General features: G+C 41.0%; 1 protein-coding gene across 1 annotated transcript in view; it reads right to left on the bottom strand.

Annotated features, from left to right (window-relative positions):
• Positions 1-20,757, bottom strand: part of SLC25A32 (solute carrier family 25 member 32) — a 49,375-nt gene extending 28,618 nt beyond the window's left edge. Inside the window, exon 1 of the mRNA XM_060127761.1 lies at positions 20,392-20,757. Within this exon, the coding sequence (XP_059983744.1) occupies positions 20,392-20,545 (154 nt within the window). The 5' untranslated portion in view covers positions 20,546-20,757. The remainder of the gene's footprint in view (positions 1-20,391) is intronic.
• Positions 20,758-20,956: the final 199 nt, after the last annotated feature.

Genomic DNA, 20,956 nt, shown 5'->3' on the forward strand with positions numbered 1-20,956 from the left:
GACAGTAGGAAGGGTGCATTCATGATACAATCAAATCCCATACCTGCTGGGTGGGTGACCCACAAACTGGAAAATAACTGTATCGCAGAGGTTCTCCCACAGGAATGAAAGTTCTGAGCCCCACGTCAGGTTCCCCAGTTTGGGGGTCAGGCATTGGGAGAGGCCCCCCAGAGCATTTGGCTTTAAAGACCAGCAGGGTTTCATCGCAGGAACTCCACTCTTGAAGAGCACAGAGAAGGTCTCATGCGCACTGGGACCCAGGGAGAAAGAAGTGACTTCACAGAAGCCTGGGCCAGACCTACCTGCTGGTCTTGGAAGGTCTCCAGGGGAAGCAGGGGGCAGTTGTGGCTCACTGTGGGGACAAGGACACTGGTGGAGGAGGTACCGGGGAGTACTCACTGACGTGAGCTCTCCTGGAGGCAGCCATCTTGACACCAAGACCTGACCCCACCCAACAACCTGTAGGCTCCTGTGCTGGGATGTCTCACGGCAAACAACCAGCATGGTGGGAACACAGCCCCACCCATCAGCAGACAGGCTGCCTAAAGTCTTCTGGAGCCCACAGGCACCTCTAAACACACCCCTAGAAACGGCCATGCCCACCAGAGGGACAAGACTCAGCTCTACCAACCAGAGGGCAGGCTCCAGTTCCTCCCACCAGGAAGACCGCACAAGCCTCGTAGACCAGCTTCACCCACCAGGGGGCAGACACCAGAAGCAAGAAGAATTATAATCCTGCAGGCTGCAGAACACAGAAAGTTAGACAAAATGAGATGGCAGAGGAATATGTTCCAGACGAAGGAACAAGACAAAACCCCAGAAGAACAGCTAAGTGAAGTGGAGATAGGCAATCTACCTGAAAAAGAATTCAGAGTTATGATAGTAAAGATGATCCAAGATCTCGGAAAAGGGATGGAGGTACAAACCAAGAAGATACAAGAAATGTTTAACAAAGAACCAGAAGAGATAAAGAACAGAGTTGAACAATACAATAACTGAATTGAAAAATAAAGTAGAAAGAATCAATAGCAGAATAAATGAGGCAGAGAAATGAATAAGTGACCTGGAAGACAGAATGGTGGAAATCATCGCCACAGAAGAGAATAAAGAAAAAAGAACGAAAAGGTATGAAGACAGTTTAAAAGACCTCTGGGACAACATTAAACGCACCAATATTCACATGATAGGGGTCCCAGAAGGCAAAGAGAGAAAGGATCTGAGAAAACATCTGAAGAGCTAATAGCTGAAAACTTCCCTAGGGGCTTCCGTGGTGGTGCAGCAGTTGGGAGTCTGCCTGTCGGTGGGGGGGACGCGGTTTCGGGCCCTGGCCTGGGAGGATCCCGTGTGCTGCGGAGCAACTGGGCCCATGCGCCGCTGCTGCTAAGCCTGCGCTCTGGGGCCCGAGAGCCACAACTGCTGAAGCCCATGTGCCGTGACTACTGAGGCCTGCGTGCCTTAGAGCCCGTGCTCCGCGGCAGGAGAGGCCGCCGCAGTGAGAGGCCCACGCACCACGGCGGGAGTGGCCCCTGCTTGCTGTGGCTGGTGGGGCCAGCGCAGCCAAAAATAAATAAATAAATAAAACAAAAAACAAAAAGCAAAAACAAAAACTTCCCTAATATGGGAAAGGAAACAGTCACCCAATTACAAGAAGCACAGAGAGCGTCACACAGGATAAACCCAAGGAGGAAAACACCAAGACACATTAATCAAATTGACAAAAATTAAAGACAAAGAGGAAATATTAAAAGCAACAAGGGAAAAGCAACACATAACATACAAGGGAATCCCCATAAGGTTATCGGCGGATTTTTCAGCAAAAACTCTGCAGGCCAGAAGGGAGTGGCACAATATATTTAAAGTGGTGAAAGGGAAAATCCTACAACCAAGAATACTCTGCTCAGCAAGAATCTCGTTCAGATTTGAAGAAGAAATCAAAAGCTTTACAGACAAGCAAAAGCTAAGAGAATTCAGCACCATCAAACCACCTTTGCAACAAATGCTAAAGGACACTGTTGGTGGGAGTGTAAATTTATACAGCCACTAATAGAGAACAGTATGGAGGTTCCTTAAAAAACTAAAAATAGAACTACCATATGACCCAGCAATCCCACTACTGGGCATATACCCCGAGAATACCATAATTCAAAAAGAGACATGTACCACAATGTTCACTGCAGCACTATTTACAAAAGCCAGGACATGGAAACAACCTAAATGTCCATGGACAGATGAATGGATAAAGATGTGACACATATATACAATGGAATATTACTCAGCCATAAAAAGAAACGAAATGGAGTTATTTGTACTGAGGTGGATGGACCTAGAGACTGTCATACAGAGTGAAGTAAGTCAGAAAGAGAAAAACAAATACCATATGCTAACACATATATATGGAATCTAAAAAAAAAAAAAAAGGTTCTAATGAACCTAGGGGCAGGACAGGAATAAAGATGCAGACATAGAGAATGGACTTGAGGACATGGGGAAGGGGAAGGGTAAACTGGGATGAAGTGAGAGAGTGGCATGGACATATATACACTACCAAGTGTAAAACAGATAGCTAGTGGGAAGCAGCCGCATAGCACAGGGAGATCAGCTCGGTGCTTTGTGTCCACCTAGAGGGGTGGGATAGGGAGGGTGGGAGGGAGACGCAAGAGGGAGGAGATATGGGGATATATGTATATGTATAGTTGATTCACTTTGTTATACAGCAAAAACTAACACAATATTGTAAAGCAACTACACTCCAATAAAGATGTTAAAAAAAAATGCTAAAGGAACTTGACTAGGCAGAAGAGAAAAGACCACAACTAGAAACAAGAAAATTACGAATGGAAAGCTTACTAGTAGAGGAAAACATACAGTAAAGGTAGGAAATCACGCCCACACAAATATGATATCAAACCCAGCAACTGCGAGGAGAGAACAAATGAACAAATACTGGAAATCCATTTGAAATTAAGATACCAGCAACTTCAAACAATATTGTGTATATAAAGACTGCTATAGCAAAACCTCATGGTAAGCACAAACCAAAAATCTACAACAGATACTCAAAAAAAGAAAAAGGAATCCAAACACAACACTAAAGATAGTCTTCAAATCACACGAGAAGGGAACACAAAAGGAAAGGAAGAAAAAAATACCTACAAAAACAAATCCAAAACAATTAGCAAAATGGCAATAAGAACATACATATTGGTAACTACCTTAAATGTAAATGGATTAAATGCTCCAACCAAAAGACAAAGACTGGCTGAATGGATATAAAAAGAAGATCCGTATATATGCTGTCTACAAGAGACCTAATTCAGATCTAGGGACACATACAGAATGAACACGAGAGGATAGAAAAAGGTACTCCATGCAAATGGAAATCAAAAGAAAGCTGGAGTAGCAATACTCACATGAGACAAAATAAACTGTAAAATAAAGACTGTTAGAAGAGACAAAGGACACTACATAACGATCGAAGAATCAATTCAAGAAGATATATATCATATATATATACACACACACACTTATATATACACACACATCCAACGTAGGAGCACCTCAATATATAACACAAATGTTAACAACCATAAAAAGAGAAATTGACAGTAACACAATAATAGTGGGGGGTTTTAACACCCCACTAACATCAGTGTACACATCATTTAGACAGAAAATCAATATGGAAACACAGGTTTAAATGACACATTAGGCCAGATAGAGTTACTTGATATTTATAGAGCATTCCATCTGAAAGTAGCAGAATACACATTCTTCTCAAGTGCACATAGAACATTTTCCAGGACTGACCACATGCTGGGCCACAAAGCAAGCCTCAGTAAATTTTAAAAAATTGAAATTTATTGAATTTCACAACATTATGAGATTACAAATCAACTACAAGAAAAAAACGGTAAAAAACCCACAAACACGTGGAGGCTAAACAATATGCTACTCAACAACCACTGGATCACTGAAGAAATCAAAGACGAAATCAAAAAATACCTAAATACAAATGAAAACAAAAACACGATGATCTAAAACCTATAGGATGCAGCAAAAGCACTTCTAAGAAGTTTATAGCAATACAATCTTACCTCAGGAAACAAGAAAACTCCCAAATGAACAACCTAACCTTATACCTAAAGCAAATAGAGAAAAGAACAAACAAAACCCGAAGTTAGCAGAAGGAAAGAAATCATAAAGATCAGAGCAGAAATAAATGAAATAGAGACGAAGAATACAAAAGATCAATGAAACTTAAAGCTGGTTCTTTGAAAATATAAACAAAATTGATAAACCTTTAGCCAGAGTTATCAAGAAAAAAGGGGCAAAGGCTCAAATCAAAATTAGAAATGAAAAAGGAGAAGTTACAACAGACTCCACAGAAATACAAAGGATCATAAGAGACTATTACAAGCAACTATATGCCAATAAAATAGATAACCCAGAAGAAATGGACAAATTCATAGAAAGGTACAATCTCCCATACTGAACCAGGAAGAAATAGAAAATATGAACAGACCAATCACAAGTGCTGAAATTGAAACTGTGATTTAAAAACTCCCAACAGGGCTTCCCTGGTGGCGCAGTGGATAAGAATTTGCCTGCCAATGCAGGGGACACAGGTTCGATCCCTGGTCTGGGAATATTCCACATGCCGCAGAGCAACTAAGCCCCTGTGCCACAACTACTGAAGCCCGCGTGCCTAGAGCCCATGCTCTGCAACAAGAGAAGCCACCGCAATGAGAAGCCCGAGCACCACAATGAAGAGTAGCCCCCGCTCGCCACAACTAGAGAAAGCCTGCATGCAGCAATGAAGACCCAACACAGCCAAAAATAAATAAATATTTAAATTTAAAAACAAACAAAAACCTCCCAACAAACAAAATCCAAGACCAGATGGCTTCACAGGTGAATTCTATCAAACAGTTAGAGAAGAGTCAACACCTATCCTTCTGAAACTATTTTAAAAAATTGCAGCAGTAGGAACACTCCCAAACTCATTCTATGAGGCCACCATCACCCTGATACCAAAACCAAAGATACCACAAAAAAAGAAAATTACAGGTCAATATCACTGATGAACATAGACGCAAAAATCCTCAACAAAATACTAGCAATCTGAGTCCAACAACACATTAAAAGGATCTACACCATGATCAAGTGGGATTTATCCCAGGGATGCAAGGATTTTTCAATATCTGCAAATTAATCAGTGTGATACTCCACATTAAACAACTGAAAAGTAAAAACCATATGATCATCTCAATAAATGCAGAAAAAGCTTTTGATAAAATTCAACACCCAATTATAAAAACTCTCCAGAAAGTGGGCATAGAGGGAACATATCTCAACATAATAAAGGCCATATATGACAATCCCACAGCTAACATGTGAAAAGCTAAAAGTATTTCCTCTAAGATCATGCACAAGACAAGAATGTCCACTCTTGCCACTTTTATTCAACATAGTTTTGGAAGTCCTAGCCATGGCAATCAGAGAAGAAAAAGAAATAAAAGGAATCCAAATGAGAAAAGAAGTAAAACTATCACTGTTTGCAGATGCCATGATACTATACATAGAAAATCCTAAAGATGCCACCAGGAAACTACTAGAGCTCATCGATGAATTTGGTAAAGTTGCAGGACACAAAATTAATACACAGAATTCTGTTGCATTTCTTTATGCTAACAATGAAAGATCAGAAATTGAGGAAACAATCCCATTTACCATCACATCAACAAGAATAAAATGTCTAGGAATAAACCTAAGAAGGCAAAAGACCTGTACTCCAAAAACTATTAAGACATTGATGAAACATCAAAGATGACACAAAACAGATGAAAATATATACGATGTTCTTGGATTGGAAGAATTAATATTGTCAAAATAACTATACTACCCACGGCAATCTACAGATTCAATGCAATCCTTCAAATTACCAATGGCATTTTTGTAGATCTGGAACCAAAAAAAAAAAAAAATCCTAAAATTTGTATGGAAACACAAATTCTTGAGAAAGAAAAACAGAGCTGGAGGCTTCAGGCTCCCTGACTTCAGAGTATACTATAAAGCTACAGTAAACAAAACAGCATGGTATTGGCACAAAGACAGACTTACAGATCAATGGAACAGGATAGAAAGTCCACAAATAAACCGACACACTTATGGTCAATTACGTATGACAAAGGAGGAAAGAAAATACAATGGAGAAAAGACAGTCTCTTCAATAAGTGGCACTGGGAAAACTGGACAGCCACATGTAAAAGAATGAAATTAGAACACTCTCTAACACCATACACAAAACTAAACTCAAAATGGATTAAAGACCTAAATGTAAGAACAGATACTATAAAACTCTTAGAGGGAAACATAGGCAGAACGTTCTTTGACATAAATCACAGCAATATCTTTTTGGATCAACCTCCCAAAGTAATAAAAATAAAAAGAAAATAAACAAAGAGGACCTTAATACACTTAAAAGCTTTTGTATAGAAATGGAAACCATAAATAAAATGAAAAGATAACCCACAGAATGGGAGAAAATATGTGCAAATGATGCAACCGACAAGGGATTAATCTCCAAAATATACCAGCTCACTCAACTCAATATTAAAAAACAAACAACCCAATCAAAAAAGGGGCAGAAGATCTGAATAGACATTTCTCCAGGGATGACATCCAGATGGCCGACAGGCACATGAAAAGATGCTCAGCATCACTAATTATCAGAGAAATGCAAATCAAAACTACAATGAGGTATCACTTCAAAGCGGTCAGAAAGGCCATCATCAAAAAGTCTACAAACAATAAATGCTGGAAAGGGTATAGAGAAAAGGGAAAACTCCTACACTGTTGGTGGGAATGTAAATTGGTACAGCCACTATGGAGAACATTATCGAGGGTCTGTAAAAAAATAAAAATAGAGCTACCGTATGATCCGGCAATCCCATTCCTGGGCATATATCCGGAGAAAACTCTCATTTGAAAAGATACATGAATCCCAATGTTCACTGCAGCACTATTTACAACAGCCAAGACATGGAAGCAACCTAAATGTCCACTGACAGATGAATGGATAAAGAAGATGTGGTATACACACACACACACACACACACACACACACACACACACACACACAAGGAATACTACTCAGCCATAAAAAAGAATGAAATAATACCATTTGCAGCAATGTGGATGGATCTATCATACTAAGTGAAGTCAGACAGACAAATATCATATGATATCGCTTATATGTGGAATCTAAAAAAATGATACCAATGAACTTATTTACAAAACAGAAATAGACTCAGAGATTTAGAAAACAAACTTATGGTTACCACAGAGGAAAGGTGGGGGGCAAGGGATAAATTAGGAGGTTGGGATTAACATATACACACTATTATATATAAAATAATCAACAAGGACCTACTGTATAGCACAGGAAACTCTACTCAATACTCTGTAATAACGTATATGGAAAAAGAATAGATACATGTATATGTATAATGAATCGCTTTGCTGTACACCTGAAACTAACACAATGTTGTAAATCAACTATACTCTAATATAAAATAAAAAAATTTGTAAAAATAGTAATATAAAAAAAATATATTGTACAACATGGGGAATAAAACAAATATTTTATAAGTATAAATGGAGTATAACCTCTAAACATTGTGAATCCCTACACTGTACACTGTAACATGTAATATTGTACATCAACTACTCAATAAAAAAAAGAAGCACTGAAAAAGTTTTCAACCTCACCAATAAAATACGAATTAGACAAGGTAGCTTTTTTTTTTTTCCCCTCCAGATGGAAAACAATTTTAAGGTTTGTTAATTTCCAGTGTTGGTGTGGGTATTTGGAAATAGACACTTTCATGGCCTTTCTGAGAGCAGTTTAACACTAATAAAAATTCAAATGCAAATTATTCTTTGACTTAGCAGTTCCATTTCTAAAAATATATCCTATAGAAATATAGCCCCAAATCTACAAAGATACACATAGAACAATGTTCACTGAAGCGTCTTCTGCAACAGCAAAAGTGAGAGTAATTTCAACATCCACCAATAGGGAAATGTTTAAATAAATTATGATACATGTATACTGTGGACTACTCTGAATATTTAGAAAAATTGAGAGCTATGAAACTAATAGGTTGAAACACTGCATATGGTTAATAGTAGCTATCTGCAGGGAACGAGACTGGCTGTGAGTGGTTGTAGGGGGAGAATGATAAAGAGAATTCAACAATACAAATTTCATAATGTAAAAAGTAAACAAAGATGACATATACCTTTTGTAATAAAATAAAACAGCAGCCCTAGGGAAATTTTTAAAATTTTTATTTCTGTTATCCTTCACTCAAGAACATTTTCAGATGCTTTATATCTGCAACTGAAATAGAGTAATTTTAAAACCTTTTCCATGTAATAAATATTAAACCAGCATACAATCATTAAAAATGGCTTTTTGAAAAGCAAAACGTGTATGCTGCAGAACATTTACAAAATATAGAAGGAATAAAGAAAATAAAATCACTCACAATGCCACCACTCCAAGATGACTACCCTTATGGTGGTATATTTCCTCCCTTTCTTTTTTTGTCTGTGGATATAAATGCCAGTTCTCTATCCCTATACCAGACCTTTTGCTTATCTTCAGATCTACATAGATAAATGCAACTAACAAAAGTTGCAGTTTGAACATATCCAAAATTGAACTAGTATTCCCTATCCCTATTGCAGCTGCTCTTATTCTGCTGATCCATATTGGTCAATAAACAGAACTACCATCTACACAGATGCTCCAGACAGAAACCTGAGGACCATCCATGAACACTCCTCCTTTTACAACCTCTTACCAATTAAGATGTCCTGTTGATTCTGTATCACAAGTCTCTCCTGGACCCATTCACATCTCTCAGTTCACACTGCCATCACCCTACTTCAGGACACCATTTCTCAACTAGAAACAGAATTTAAATTAGTCTTCTTATATCCAGTTTTGCTGCCCCGCCCCCATTAATTGCACTGTAGGTTAGGTAATCTTTCTAGAAACATGCATTTCAATAAGTCATTTATCCACTTAAAACTATTCTACACCCCAAACAATAAAGAACACATTCCTTAACATAGTACATAAGGCCCTCCATCACTCTTCTGCAACAAGCCCCAGTCTCCTCTTTATTCTCTCCCTGCATTCAGTGATGCTGCCTTACGGAACTTACTGCATAGTGCCTGGCTCATTGAAGTTTACGCTTCAAAATATGTGATGAAAATTGCTAGAATGTTCAACAACTTTCAGCTCTTATACAGTCTCTGACCTTAACACTTTGGCACAGGCTACTCTGTCTGCCATGAACATTCTCTTCTTACCTATTCCTTCACACAGTTAACTTTGATTCCTCTTTCAGGTCTCAGTTTAACAATCATTTCCTTTGGGGATCCTTTCCTACCCTCTAGATGGGGTCAAGTTTCTCTGTTCCCATGGCACACCATACTTTCCCTACCACAATAAAACACTCTTCATTGCAATTATTAGTTTTTTGGTTCAATTATCACGGCTTCTCAGTAGCAAGATGCTCTGTGAGGGCAGAGACTGCTACTTCCTCATTGCAATATGCCTACTCCTATCATAGTGCTTGGTACATTGCAGGCTCTCAATATATATGTGTTCAATTAATATAGCCTGAATATCTTCTGTTTCCTTTCCAGATCCAGGGTCCACCTCTCTCAACCACGTTCTGCTCCAGAAGCCTGATCTTGCCTTCTAGCTTCTAGCTGAGTTGGGTTAGTGGGGAGCCCTGGCAGATCAAAGGGATGGAAGAGAGCAGATGCAGATATTTATTCTTGCAGGGGTTGCCTTGGGCACGCTGTATTCCTCTACTGAAGGTCACAGCTCCTCTCAAGGTGGCTCTCTCTCAACGACTCTTTCTCCCTGTCCTTTGGCCCTTCAGGTGACAGCAGCCCAAACTGTTTCTAGCCCCCAATACTACATTATTCCTTATGGTTTTCCTACGATCTGCTTACATCTTTGTAAACAATCCTTTTAGGCCCCCCCCATGGCCCAGAGCTATACTATTTTGAATGTGCCTTCTGTTTCCTACAGGGAAATGGCATGGAAGACAATGCCAAATTTATAATCTTAATTATGTTTTTTATAAAATTGGTATATCGTAAAATAAGGTTTCCAGAAGACTCGAAAGAAAAAAAAAACGATTTCAACAATGACATGATGGTTTTGCCTCTCACAGATATACAAACAGCCCTCTAGTTGACATGTGAATTGTTTTTTCCTCTTTGCCATTATTAAAAGGTCTCTAAAGAAAATTCTGTTCAACAATTTTTTTTCTTATATCCTTAGAATGGGAATTAGAAGGGGTCAAAGAGTATAAATTTGTTCAAATACACATAGAAACTGCCCCCCAGAAAGTTTATACAAATTACAGTCCACTAGTCATACTCAGGCATGCCCAGTTCACTGTCCCCTTGCCACTACTTTACTGTGCATACTGCAGCCTGGCAAAGACCCATTGACTGTTTACCAATGCCAGGCAAAGGGGGAAAAGTCAATCTCTTTCATCATTAATCTGACAATGTTACACCATGAAATGAGATTAAAGTACACTAGGCTTTGTTAGAATAACTGGGTTTGATATCTAACTTCCCTAATTAGCTACTTGGTCTTTTCTTCCTGAGCTTTAGTGTCCTCTTTAAGTGGGGATAAATATTACCTACCTTGCAGGTTGTCGTGAGGTTTATAAAAGATAAGTTTAAAAGCAAGTAGCAGAGTTACTGGTTCTCAAGAAATGTTTTGCTGTGTTCTTTATAATCTTTCTGATGCTTCCCTTGGATTTTATGGCTCTCATTCTCCTGTATAAATGTCTTCTAAGTAAATTTTCCTTTCAATAATAAGCTCACAACACAAGTTCTCTCTTGAGGTTAAAAAAAAGCAAACAAAAAAAATACAAATCACAAAACACCATCTTTCCTTTTCACAGATATTAACCAATGATTTCTTTGTTTTAAGAAGTCAACCCTAGAAATGTAGAGTATGAACTATCTCAGTAATAGGCAACAACATTCTGTACCCTATACTTCCTTAATACTATAATCTTATCTACTTTATCATATAGTTAGGATCAAATCTTTAATTTTGAAAGATGTCTGCTTATTCACAGATAATTATTTATTTAAAAAAATTAAGAAAATGATTTATTGACTATCACTGCCAAGCAAAGAAGGAATATAAACCTAAGTAGGACACAAACCCTGACCCTGAGGACGATATAATCTGCAAGGCAAAATGGACAAGCAATCTCATTACAAAGTTATGAGCACCATGGTAAACCTATGAAGTGCTATAGGAATATAGAGGAAACACGATCAACACTTGTGTATGGAGGAACTGGGGGGATGTAGGAGGGTGACAGGGAAAGTGGGAGAGCAGATACTGGGTAGAGCCCTGAAGATTGATTAGAAACTTGTCTTTGGGAAAAGGAGAGAAAGTTTATCTCTAGACAAGTGGAACAGCTGGTACAAATACATGAAGTATCAGAGCGCGTGGCACTGCTGGGGAGAATACTGGGGGCATGGTTCAGCTGAAGTAAACAGCTGTTAGAGGGAAAGGTTGGTAGGAAATCAGCCACTAAAGAAGGGTAAGGGCCTGTTTAAGGACTGAATTGTGTCCTTCCTCCAGTTCATATATTGAAGCCCAAACCCCCAATGTAACTGTATTTGGAGATAGGGCCTTTAAGGAGATAATTAAGATTAAATGGGGTCATAAGGGTGGGGCCTAATTCAATAGGACTGGTGGGTCCTTATAAAGAGGAAGACACACTAGGAGTGCATATGCACAGAGAAAAGGTCACGTGAGGACACAGCCAGAAGGAAGTCATTTGTAAGCCAAGGAGAAAAGTCTCACCCAGAAAGAAATCAACCCTGCTGGTCCCTTGATCTTGAACTTCCAGCCCCCAGAACTATGAGAAAATCATTTACTGTTGTTTAAGCCACTCTGTGGTATTTTGTTATGGTAGCCCTAGCAGACTAAGATAGACTTAATTGCAAAGGTTCTTGAAAATCACAAAAGAGAGTCTGCCTATGATCTCAAAGTCCCATATTTCTCAAACTTGGGTTCAAGTGTGCCTAAGATAACCAAATATGTGTTTAGAAAGGAGACCCAGGCACCCTGGGGGGAATGAATTTGAAGGTGGAAAACCTGGAAGCAAGAAAACAAGAGGCCACTGCAAAGTTACTGAGATGAAGAGGATCTGAATTAGGGCCTCTCTAATGTAGAATTAAAATTGCCATGTAAATAAAATACAGTAAATCCCCTACATACAAACAAGGTCCATTCTGAGAGCACATTTGTAAGTCCAATTTGTTCATAAGTCCAACACAGTTAGCCTAGGTACCCAACTAACACAATCGGCTATACAGTACTGTACTGTAATAGGTTTATAATACTTTTCACACAAATGATACATAAAAAGAAACACAAAAAATAAAGAAAACATTTTTAATCTTACAGTACCTTGAAAAGTACAGTAGTACAGTACAATAGCTGGCCTACAGGGGCTGGCATCGAGTGAACAGGCAAGAAGACTTACTGACTGAAGGAGGGAGAGGAGGTGGGAGATGGTAGAGCTGAAGGATCCTCAGCAATAGGAGACGGAGGGCAGGCTGCAATCTCACTCACGTCTGACGCTGATGGCACAGGTTCTGGTTCCTTGCTGGATTCAATTCTATCTACCTCTTGAAAAAATGATCCAGTGATGTCTGGGTAGTAGCTCTTTTTCCCTTGTCATAGATGACACGGTAGCACTACATTGCATTCTGAATGCCTGCTGCAACCTTCGTGTACTGTTCTACATTCAGGTCCTGTGCCTCAAAAACGAATAGTGCCTCCTCAAATAAAGAAAAGAAAATCCCCTTGCCATTTCCTGCATCGTGAATCTCTTTGGTTCTTCAGTTACTCTTTCTTCCTCTTGTCTCTTCATCCTTTCTCTGGGCCTCCAATTCCATCAGGTCTTTATTAGTAAGCTCCTCATTTTACACAGCAAGGAGTTCAGTGAAGTCGTCCTCTTGCAGACCTAGCTCCAGCTTTTCGCTGAGAGTCACTACGTTGCTCTTTGGACTCCATCCACCTTCTCAAACCCATGAAAATCATCAACAAACTGCAGGCAAAGGTTCTTCCAAATCCCATTCATGGTGACAGCCGTAACCTCATGCCAAGAAAAGTCAATGTTTTTTATGGCCTTGTAGATGTTATAGTCCTTCCAAAATTGTTGCAAGGTTGTTCCCGATTCATCACTCGCCTTTACTGCCTAACGAAAAGTGTGATGTAAAAAATATTTTTTGAAAGTCACTATAACTCCCTGGTCCATAGGTTGGATAAGTGATATACTATTTGGTGGCAGATGGCAGATACTTTGACTTTGGGATGAAAGTTGTCCATGAATGGAGGGTGGCCCGGAGCACTGTCAAGCAGCAAAAGAATGTTGAATGGGAGATCCTGCTCCAAGCAGTATTTCTCTACCTCTGGGATAAAGTGGTGGAAAAATCAGTCCTGGAAAATGGCCTGTGTAACCCAGGCTTTGGGGTTATTCTTCCATACAAGAGAAGCCCTTGGCTATGTTTTTAAGGGTCTTGGGTTCTCTGAATGATAAACTAAGAGAGGCTTCAGCTTCACATCACTGGAAGCATTGCCACCAAACAGAGTCATCCTATCCTTTGGTGCCTTATAGCCTGGCATCAACTTTTCCTCCTTACTGACGTAATGTCAGTCTGGCATCCTCTTCCAGTACAGTCCTGTCTCATCCACATTAAAAACCTGCTCAGGTAAACACATGCCTTCAATAATTTCTCAAAGCATTTCATGAAATTCCCAGGGAGCTACTGTATCTGCACTCGCTTCCTCACCACTTACTTTTACGTTGTGAAGGTTAGCTCTAGCCTTGAACCGATGAAACCAGCCATGGTTGGCATTAAAAGATGAGCCCTCTGATTCTCTGCTGTTTCTTCTTCAAGTCTTCATAAAGGCTTTTAATTTTCTCTTGAATCAGCATTAAGCTGAGCGGGACTCGACGCTGATGCTGATCCTGCATCTACACACTGAGAAGTTTCTCCATCTCCTCCATCACTTTTCCATGCTTCTTTGATATTATTGTCAACATCATCGGCACAGCAGACTTCACAAGTTCCGTGATCTTGTCCTTGTTCTTTAGAATCATGCCAATGGTTGAACAATTCATGTTATAAGAACGAGCGACGTCTACCATCTTTTTGCCTCGCTCCACTCTCTCAATTATTCACTTCTGTTTCCATTGTTATTACTTGGCGCTTCTTAGCAGTACCAGCTACATCACCACTGCTTTCACACCTGCTTCCGGACATCATGGGCTTGAAATAAAGATACTATACTACTGTACTCTACACAGCACTGTAAAGTACACAAAAGCACAACCACTTGTAGAGGATGCACGCACGTGACGATGTATGCCAGACACGTGAACTTACATGATTGGACATCGAACACACATTCGCATCTTTGAAAGTTCACGACTTGAAGGTTTGTATGTATGGGACTTACTGTACAGTGAATACTTTTGGCCTAAATGGCCTCATAATTGTCTTAAAAACACTTGCCACCGAAGATTTAGTAGGTGCATCTAAATACCTCCTGCGTAACTGTTACAATGGCCTACAATAGTACTAAAAGATGTCAACAGATACAATTGGAAGATAGAAAAGTTTGCTGTGCAGGAGGGAGGCAAGATAGGGGACACTAATTTTTACTACCCTATTACAACCTGTTTCATTTGTTGGGTATTAGTTTTACTCCTCCTTTCCTCTGTTACGCTGAAGAGTTGGTAAAACCAATCCCCTCCACCTGTACTCTATGTCAGCATTTTGAAACCTGCAGATGGGTCAAGAAATTGATTGAGGAGATCATTAAAACAAAACAAAAAACCCCCAAACCAAAACAACAAAAAACCCACACCAACAACAGACTGGAATAGAAGACAATATAAATGACATCACAAGTAGTAAGGATAACTATTACCGTAAGAAACTTGTTTCAGTAATATGTGTACATGTGTGCTCGCACCAGATAGCAAAGATAAAATTTATTTCCTACTGAGGGCTGTGGCCAAAAAAGTTTAAAAGAGACTGCTCTAGATTCTGCTTAGAACCCCTTAGAATTCTCACTCATTATCTTCCTGTCTCCATCTCCAATCTCTTTCTCACTTTTAGTTTTTTCCCATCAAAATGTAAACACTAAAGTAACTCCTGAGTGTCTCCTCTCAGATCCCAGTACCTCCATGTCAGTTAAGCTTCTGGAAGAGATAATTACAATCTCAGCATGGACTTTCTCACCTCCATTGTTTCTCAATCCACTGCAAGCTGGTTTGGGCCTCCACCTGCTACTGCAGGTTAAAGACCTCCAAGTGCACTTTGGGATTCCTCTCTATTTAACCCTTGAGCAGCACCTGACATCGTTTACCTCATAAAACACACTTCTTTGGGCTAGTTTCACTCTCTCCTGATTTTCCTCTTACTTCTTTGGCCACTAAATTTCCTTTGCAGCCTCCTTCTCTTCTGCCCATCCTTTAAATGCTGATTTTTTTAGGCAGTTTTTCCACTCAACAGGGGTAGTCTCTCAATCTTTAAGTAGCTTCAGTTTCTATCCCTGCGCTATGGTTTCCACATCTCTAGTCCTGATTTCATTCCTAACATCCAGACCTGGCTTCCATTTTTACATGGCATAAAAGAAGTGTCAATCCAGAAGCTTAACTTTCTGGAATAATTTTCATTTCAACCTTTAGCATTTTACCCTTTAGTTATACCAAACTACCCACTTATGGTTTCAGTCTAACAGCATATGCTTAGTTATACCAAACTACCCACTGATGGTTTCAGTCTAACAGCATATACTATGAAATCAGACTTCCTGGGTTTGAACCCCAATTCCAACACTTACTGTGTGACCCTGAGTAAGTTACTAGATTACTCTGTGCCTGAGTTTTCTCATCCACAAAATGGGAAAAATAACAGAACCTAACTTTAAAAGTTACAGAGAATTAAGTGAGTTAATGCATATAAAGCTCCTAAAAGCATGCCTGGCACATAGCAAACATTCGGTAAGTATTACTTTATTTATGCTACTGGGTCTTGCAATACCACATACATACAAAACTTGACTGTATGCTATTCTTGTTATGGGCTCTACATTTTGGTTCCTTGATTAACCTACAGATTAGGATTTCAGGTTATTTTAGAAAATTACTACTTTTATACCTCACTCACATTCTTTGTTGGGGCTCCCTCTCATCAATCTTGATGACTTAAAGTGTCATCTTGAACACTTTAAGTCTTGAAGTTATAAGGGGCCTCAATAATCACCTCAAGTGACCTTTCCACCCAACACAATAATATTTTCTAACCTCTGTCATCCAACTGCTGAACCACTGCCCATCATTGCCAGTTTCACTTCTGAGCACCAGCACTTTGCCAGGCCAAAATCTGCTTCCCTGTAATTTCCACCCAACCTCTGTCTGACCTTCAGATCACCTTCAATAAGGCAGGTCCCTTTCCCACATGGCAGTTCTTATACCTTAAGTCCCTCCCACCCCCTAAGTTAAACTAGTTCCTCCAGTCATTTCTCGTATGAAATGATTTCTAATCCTTTGACTACTCTGGACACCTCTGAGTTCCAATCTGTACCTGAACTCATTGAAATATTGCAGGTTTGGTTTAATGGTCAAGACTAACACCCCCATCATTAGGTATTATAATTTTATTATAAGGGCTTAATTTTATGAAAGCATAAAAACTCTAGTACTAATGCTGGTGGCCAGGCAACTATTTTGATTTCAGTTATTCATCTTCCTAAGTTTTCTTCTTTCTTATCACCATTTCACAGCCACACTATGGGCTTGTTATTACAAAGTTCTGCTTCAACTCCTAGATCTTTAATTTTGTCCCCCAATCCTATCTCAATCACGTCAGCCCTACTGGCCTCCTAATACTCTCACCATTTCACCAAGACTACCAATATTCTCAGGTACCAAGAATTCCCTTTTCTCAGGCACAGTTTGCTTCACAGCACTGTCTTAAACTCATCAGGCCAACCACACTATTCCTCAATGATCACCTCAACCATCACCTCTTCTGCTCTTACATAAAATGCTGCAGAAGAGAAATACCAAGTCATATAGGCCTGCACCTGCACCCAAGTCCAGAATTCCTGCCTTCATGTTCAAGCCACAGTATACCAGGAATTCCTAGAGGTACTGGGGTAAGTCGTTAAGTGCCAGAGGGTACTTGAGTTAGCCTGCCTGGATTCAAATTCAGATCTATCTTTACAAACTTGTGACTTGGGCAAGTTAGTCAGCTTCGATTATTCTCACCTGTATAACAGGGATAATAAATTCACAGGGTTGTTCAGAGTAGTAAATGATATAATGCAAGTAAGGTTCTTAGTTCATTGCTCTTGCTGCAAGTAAATGCTCAATGAATGTTCCCTGTTGTCATAATTATTATTTGTGTGTGCATGGTAAACTATGGAAATTATATGCCTCTGTGGGTTTTCTTCTAGGGAGAACACTCCATAATTTCCACTGATTTTCAATGGCTTCTTGCCTCCTCTCCAGCTGTCAAAAATTTTAGTCCTTCTCTGGGGAACCTCAAGATCTAACGGAGGGCTTCCCTGGTGGCACAGTGGTTGAGAATCTGCCTGCCAATGCAGGGGACACGGATTCGAGCCCTGGTCTGGGAAGATCCCACATGCCGCGGAGCAACTAGGCCCGTGAGCCACAATTACTGAACCTGTGCTCCACAACAAGAGAGGCCGCGACAGTGAGAGGCCCGCGCACCGCAATTAAGAGTGGCCCCCGCTCGCCGCAAGTAGAGAAAGCCCTCGCACAGAAACGAAGACCCAACACACCCAAAAATAAATAAATAAATTTATAATTTAAAAAAAGGATCTAATGGAACATTTAAAGATACACATATATATCCGTGGTCATCACCAATCTACACTTTTCTTTTTTTTTTTTTGCGGTACGCGGGCCTCTTACTGTTGTGGCCTCTCCCGTTGCGGAGCACAGGCTCCGGACGCACAGACTCAACGGCCATGGCTCACGGGACCAGCTGCTCCGCGGCATATGGGATCTTCCCAGACCAGGCACGAACGCGCGTCCCCTGCATCGGCAGGCAGACTCTCAACCACTGCGCCACCAGGGAAGCCCTACACTTTTCTTAACAGTCTATCTCTACTCATGTTTTCGTATTTGGATTTATTCCATTTTGTCCTTAATTTTACGTTGTCTACAATTACTTTTTATTTGACTAAGTCTCAAACCTACCATTACAATTTAAGTTTCCTGAGGGCAAGAACTTTAGGTGCTTCCGTATCCCATACAGCAGTCTACAAATGTTAAAAGACCAATATACACCAGGTGAACAGAATACAATTACCTAACTCTTTAAGATAATCGACTTCTGATCTAATTCTCATGGTAGAAATTAACTTGTAGTAATGAAATAGAGCAGGACCCTATGGTCCTTTCCCCCCCACATCCTCCGCCTGCCTTTTGCCTGTAGAAAAACTTTGGTCAGTGAATAAGTTTAGGGCTTCCCTGGTGCTGCAGTGGTTGAGAGTCCGCCTGCCGATGCAGGGGACACGGGTTCATGCCCCGGTCCGGGAAGATCCCACATGCCACGGAACAGCTGGGCCCATGAGCCGTGGCCGCTGAGCCTGCGTGTCTGGAGCCTGTGCTCCACAACGGGAGAGGCCACAACAGTGAGAGGCCCGCATACCGGAAAACAAACAAACAAACAAACAAAAAAAAGAGTAAGTTTAATTAGAGAACTGAGAAAATACGGAAGCAAAGGAAAACGGTCAAACAGGACCAAATAATAATAATTTACTCATTCAGCAAAGTCAAGGACCTTTAGTTCCTCTTCAAGGGTTGTAGATAATATTCTGAGCCATATACTTTGAGCTGTTTTGTAGATACTGAAATGCTCGCCAGGTGGAAGAAGTTAACTACATGATGACTAGATTAGCCATGACATAAGCTGCCACAATTCCAAGAACTGGCCTCAAAGAAATGGGAACAAACCGACCCTGGAACTGAAGACTAGCTGTACTTAAAACAATAAAGATTATGCTGCATGACCAATTTCAAGATGACTGTCAGAGCTGCCTGTGTTGTTTCTACATGTAGCCCCCTCCCTCCGCCTATAAAAGGTCTTACCGACTGACTGTCCAGGAAGGGGGTGTCGGAATCAGTCTTTGGACACGAGCGGCCCTCCCGCCCCCAGATGCCTGCCTCTGAAATAAAGCAAACTTTCCCTTCCACCAACTTTGCCTCTTTATTGGCTTTTGAATGGCGAGCAGCCGGACCCCACTTTTAGTAATAGTAATAAGAGAACAGAAATGACAGAAAATACTTTCCAAATAAAGTTATCAAAGACCTTCTTTGAAGTTATCTTTTCCAGAATTTAACGTTGAGTTTATCTGTTAAAGTACTTTGTTAATTGCAATATACTTAATTCACTTAACTCAATGAAATTAATTCAATAAAGCCAAATAAAGAATACTATTTGAATTCTAGCTAGTTATTCCTTCACAGGACATTCCTTCACAGGACACTGTAGACACCAAAACCAAACTTTCAAGAGAATTCTATCCCAACCTCATTCCTAACCCTCTGCTAAGGATTACTTCCTACTCCAAGCACTTGCATTTTCCCTCTCAGCCCTGCGGCCAAACACGTGACTATCCTTAGCTTTCAAAGTACAGGTTTCCCTGGCTATGCGAAAGTAAAGCATGAAAGCTTTAATAAGCCAAAACTGCATAAAGCGAAGAAGCAATGACCGTAACACACACCTTGCTAATGGATGCACAACATAAATCCAGATAAAGCACAGATGCTCACAGACACAGTTCAAAGTTATGGCGGCTTGATGCTGTAAAGCGAACTTTCGAAAAGCGGGAGAAACCTGTACCTCCAAGGGTGAATTATTTACACCTGGGAGGGTTAAGCCCTAAAATGTGATAAACCCTTTCTTATTTTATAAATCAGGCTTTGAGTCCCACGTTCTATACCAATGAGAACTTTTCTCAGACTTTTATATCCATATTCCTCATTCCTCAGTATTAGGGAAAGGGGACGACGTTTGCCAGACCACTTTACCAAACTCCCCTCCCTCAAATCTGGCCCCAGGCGAGCCCGGACAAACAGCATCTTCTTCAACGCTCGCCTCACCTGCCTTGTGGAAGAGGCAGGAGAGGCCAATGCCTCCGACTGCGTCTTTTATCACTCAGTTCGGGGTGACAGCAAGGAGAAGCCCAGGGTCTGAGCGGTTTCTTACCGGCGAAGCGGATCTTCACGAGATCCAGCGGGTGCAGCGCGAGGTTGGAAAGGACCCCGCCGGTAACGCCCGCCACCAGATTCTCGTACCGGACGTGGCGGAATACTGTGCTCCACGCCGACGACCCGGACGCCGACTGGCCCTGGCCCGTCATGGGCTCAGGGCCCGGTGATGCCGTGGAAGTGGGACGAGATGCAGTGGCCGCCACCGTGGCGACGGTCGCCACGCTGGAGCAGAAACCGCAGGGCACGAGCCCACTTCCGGAACCCGCGCGTGGAGTCACACGCCTGGGCGCGGGATGAAGCCTAGAGACCCAGGAGCTAGGGGTACACAAGTGCGCTGCCGCACGCCACGCCTACCCGGAGGAGAGCGAGAAGGGGGCGGGGCGCCTCCGCCAAGTTCCCGCCCCGCCTCGCCCACCTCGGCGGCTGGCTTAGGCCGAAGGGCGTGGATGGGAGAACACCACTGAAACACCGCCCCCAGCCAACCTTTGTCCGCAAAACTACGGAGCACCGCAGGGCCCAGCGAAGCCCGGTTTCCGCTCCGTGGAAGTCACGTGACAGGA

This window comes from Lagenorhynchus albirostris, chromosome 17, assembly GCF_949774975.1.
Source record: "Lagenorhynchus albirostris chromosome 17, mLagAlb1.1, whole genome shotgun sequence".
NCBI lineage: Eukaryota > Metazoa > Chordata > Mammalia > Artiodactyla > Delphinidae > Lagenorhynchus > Lagenorhynchus albirostris.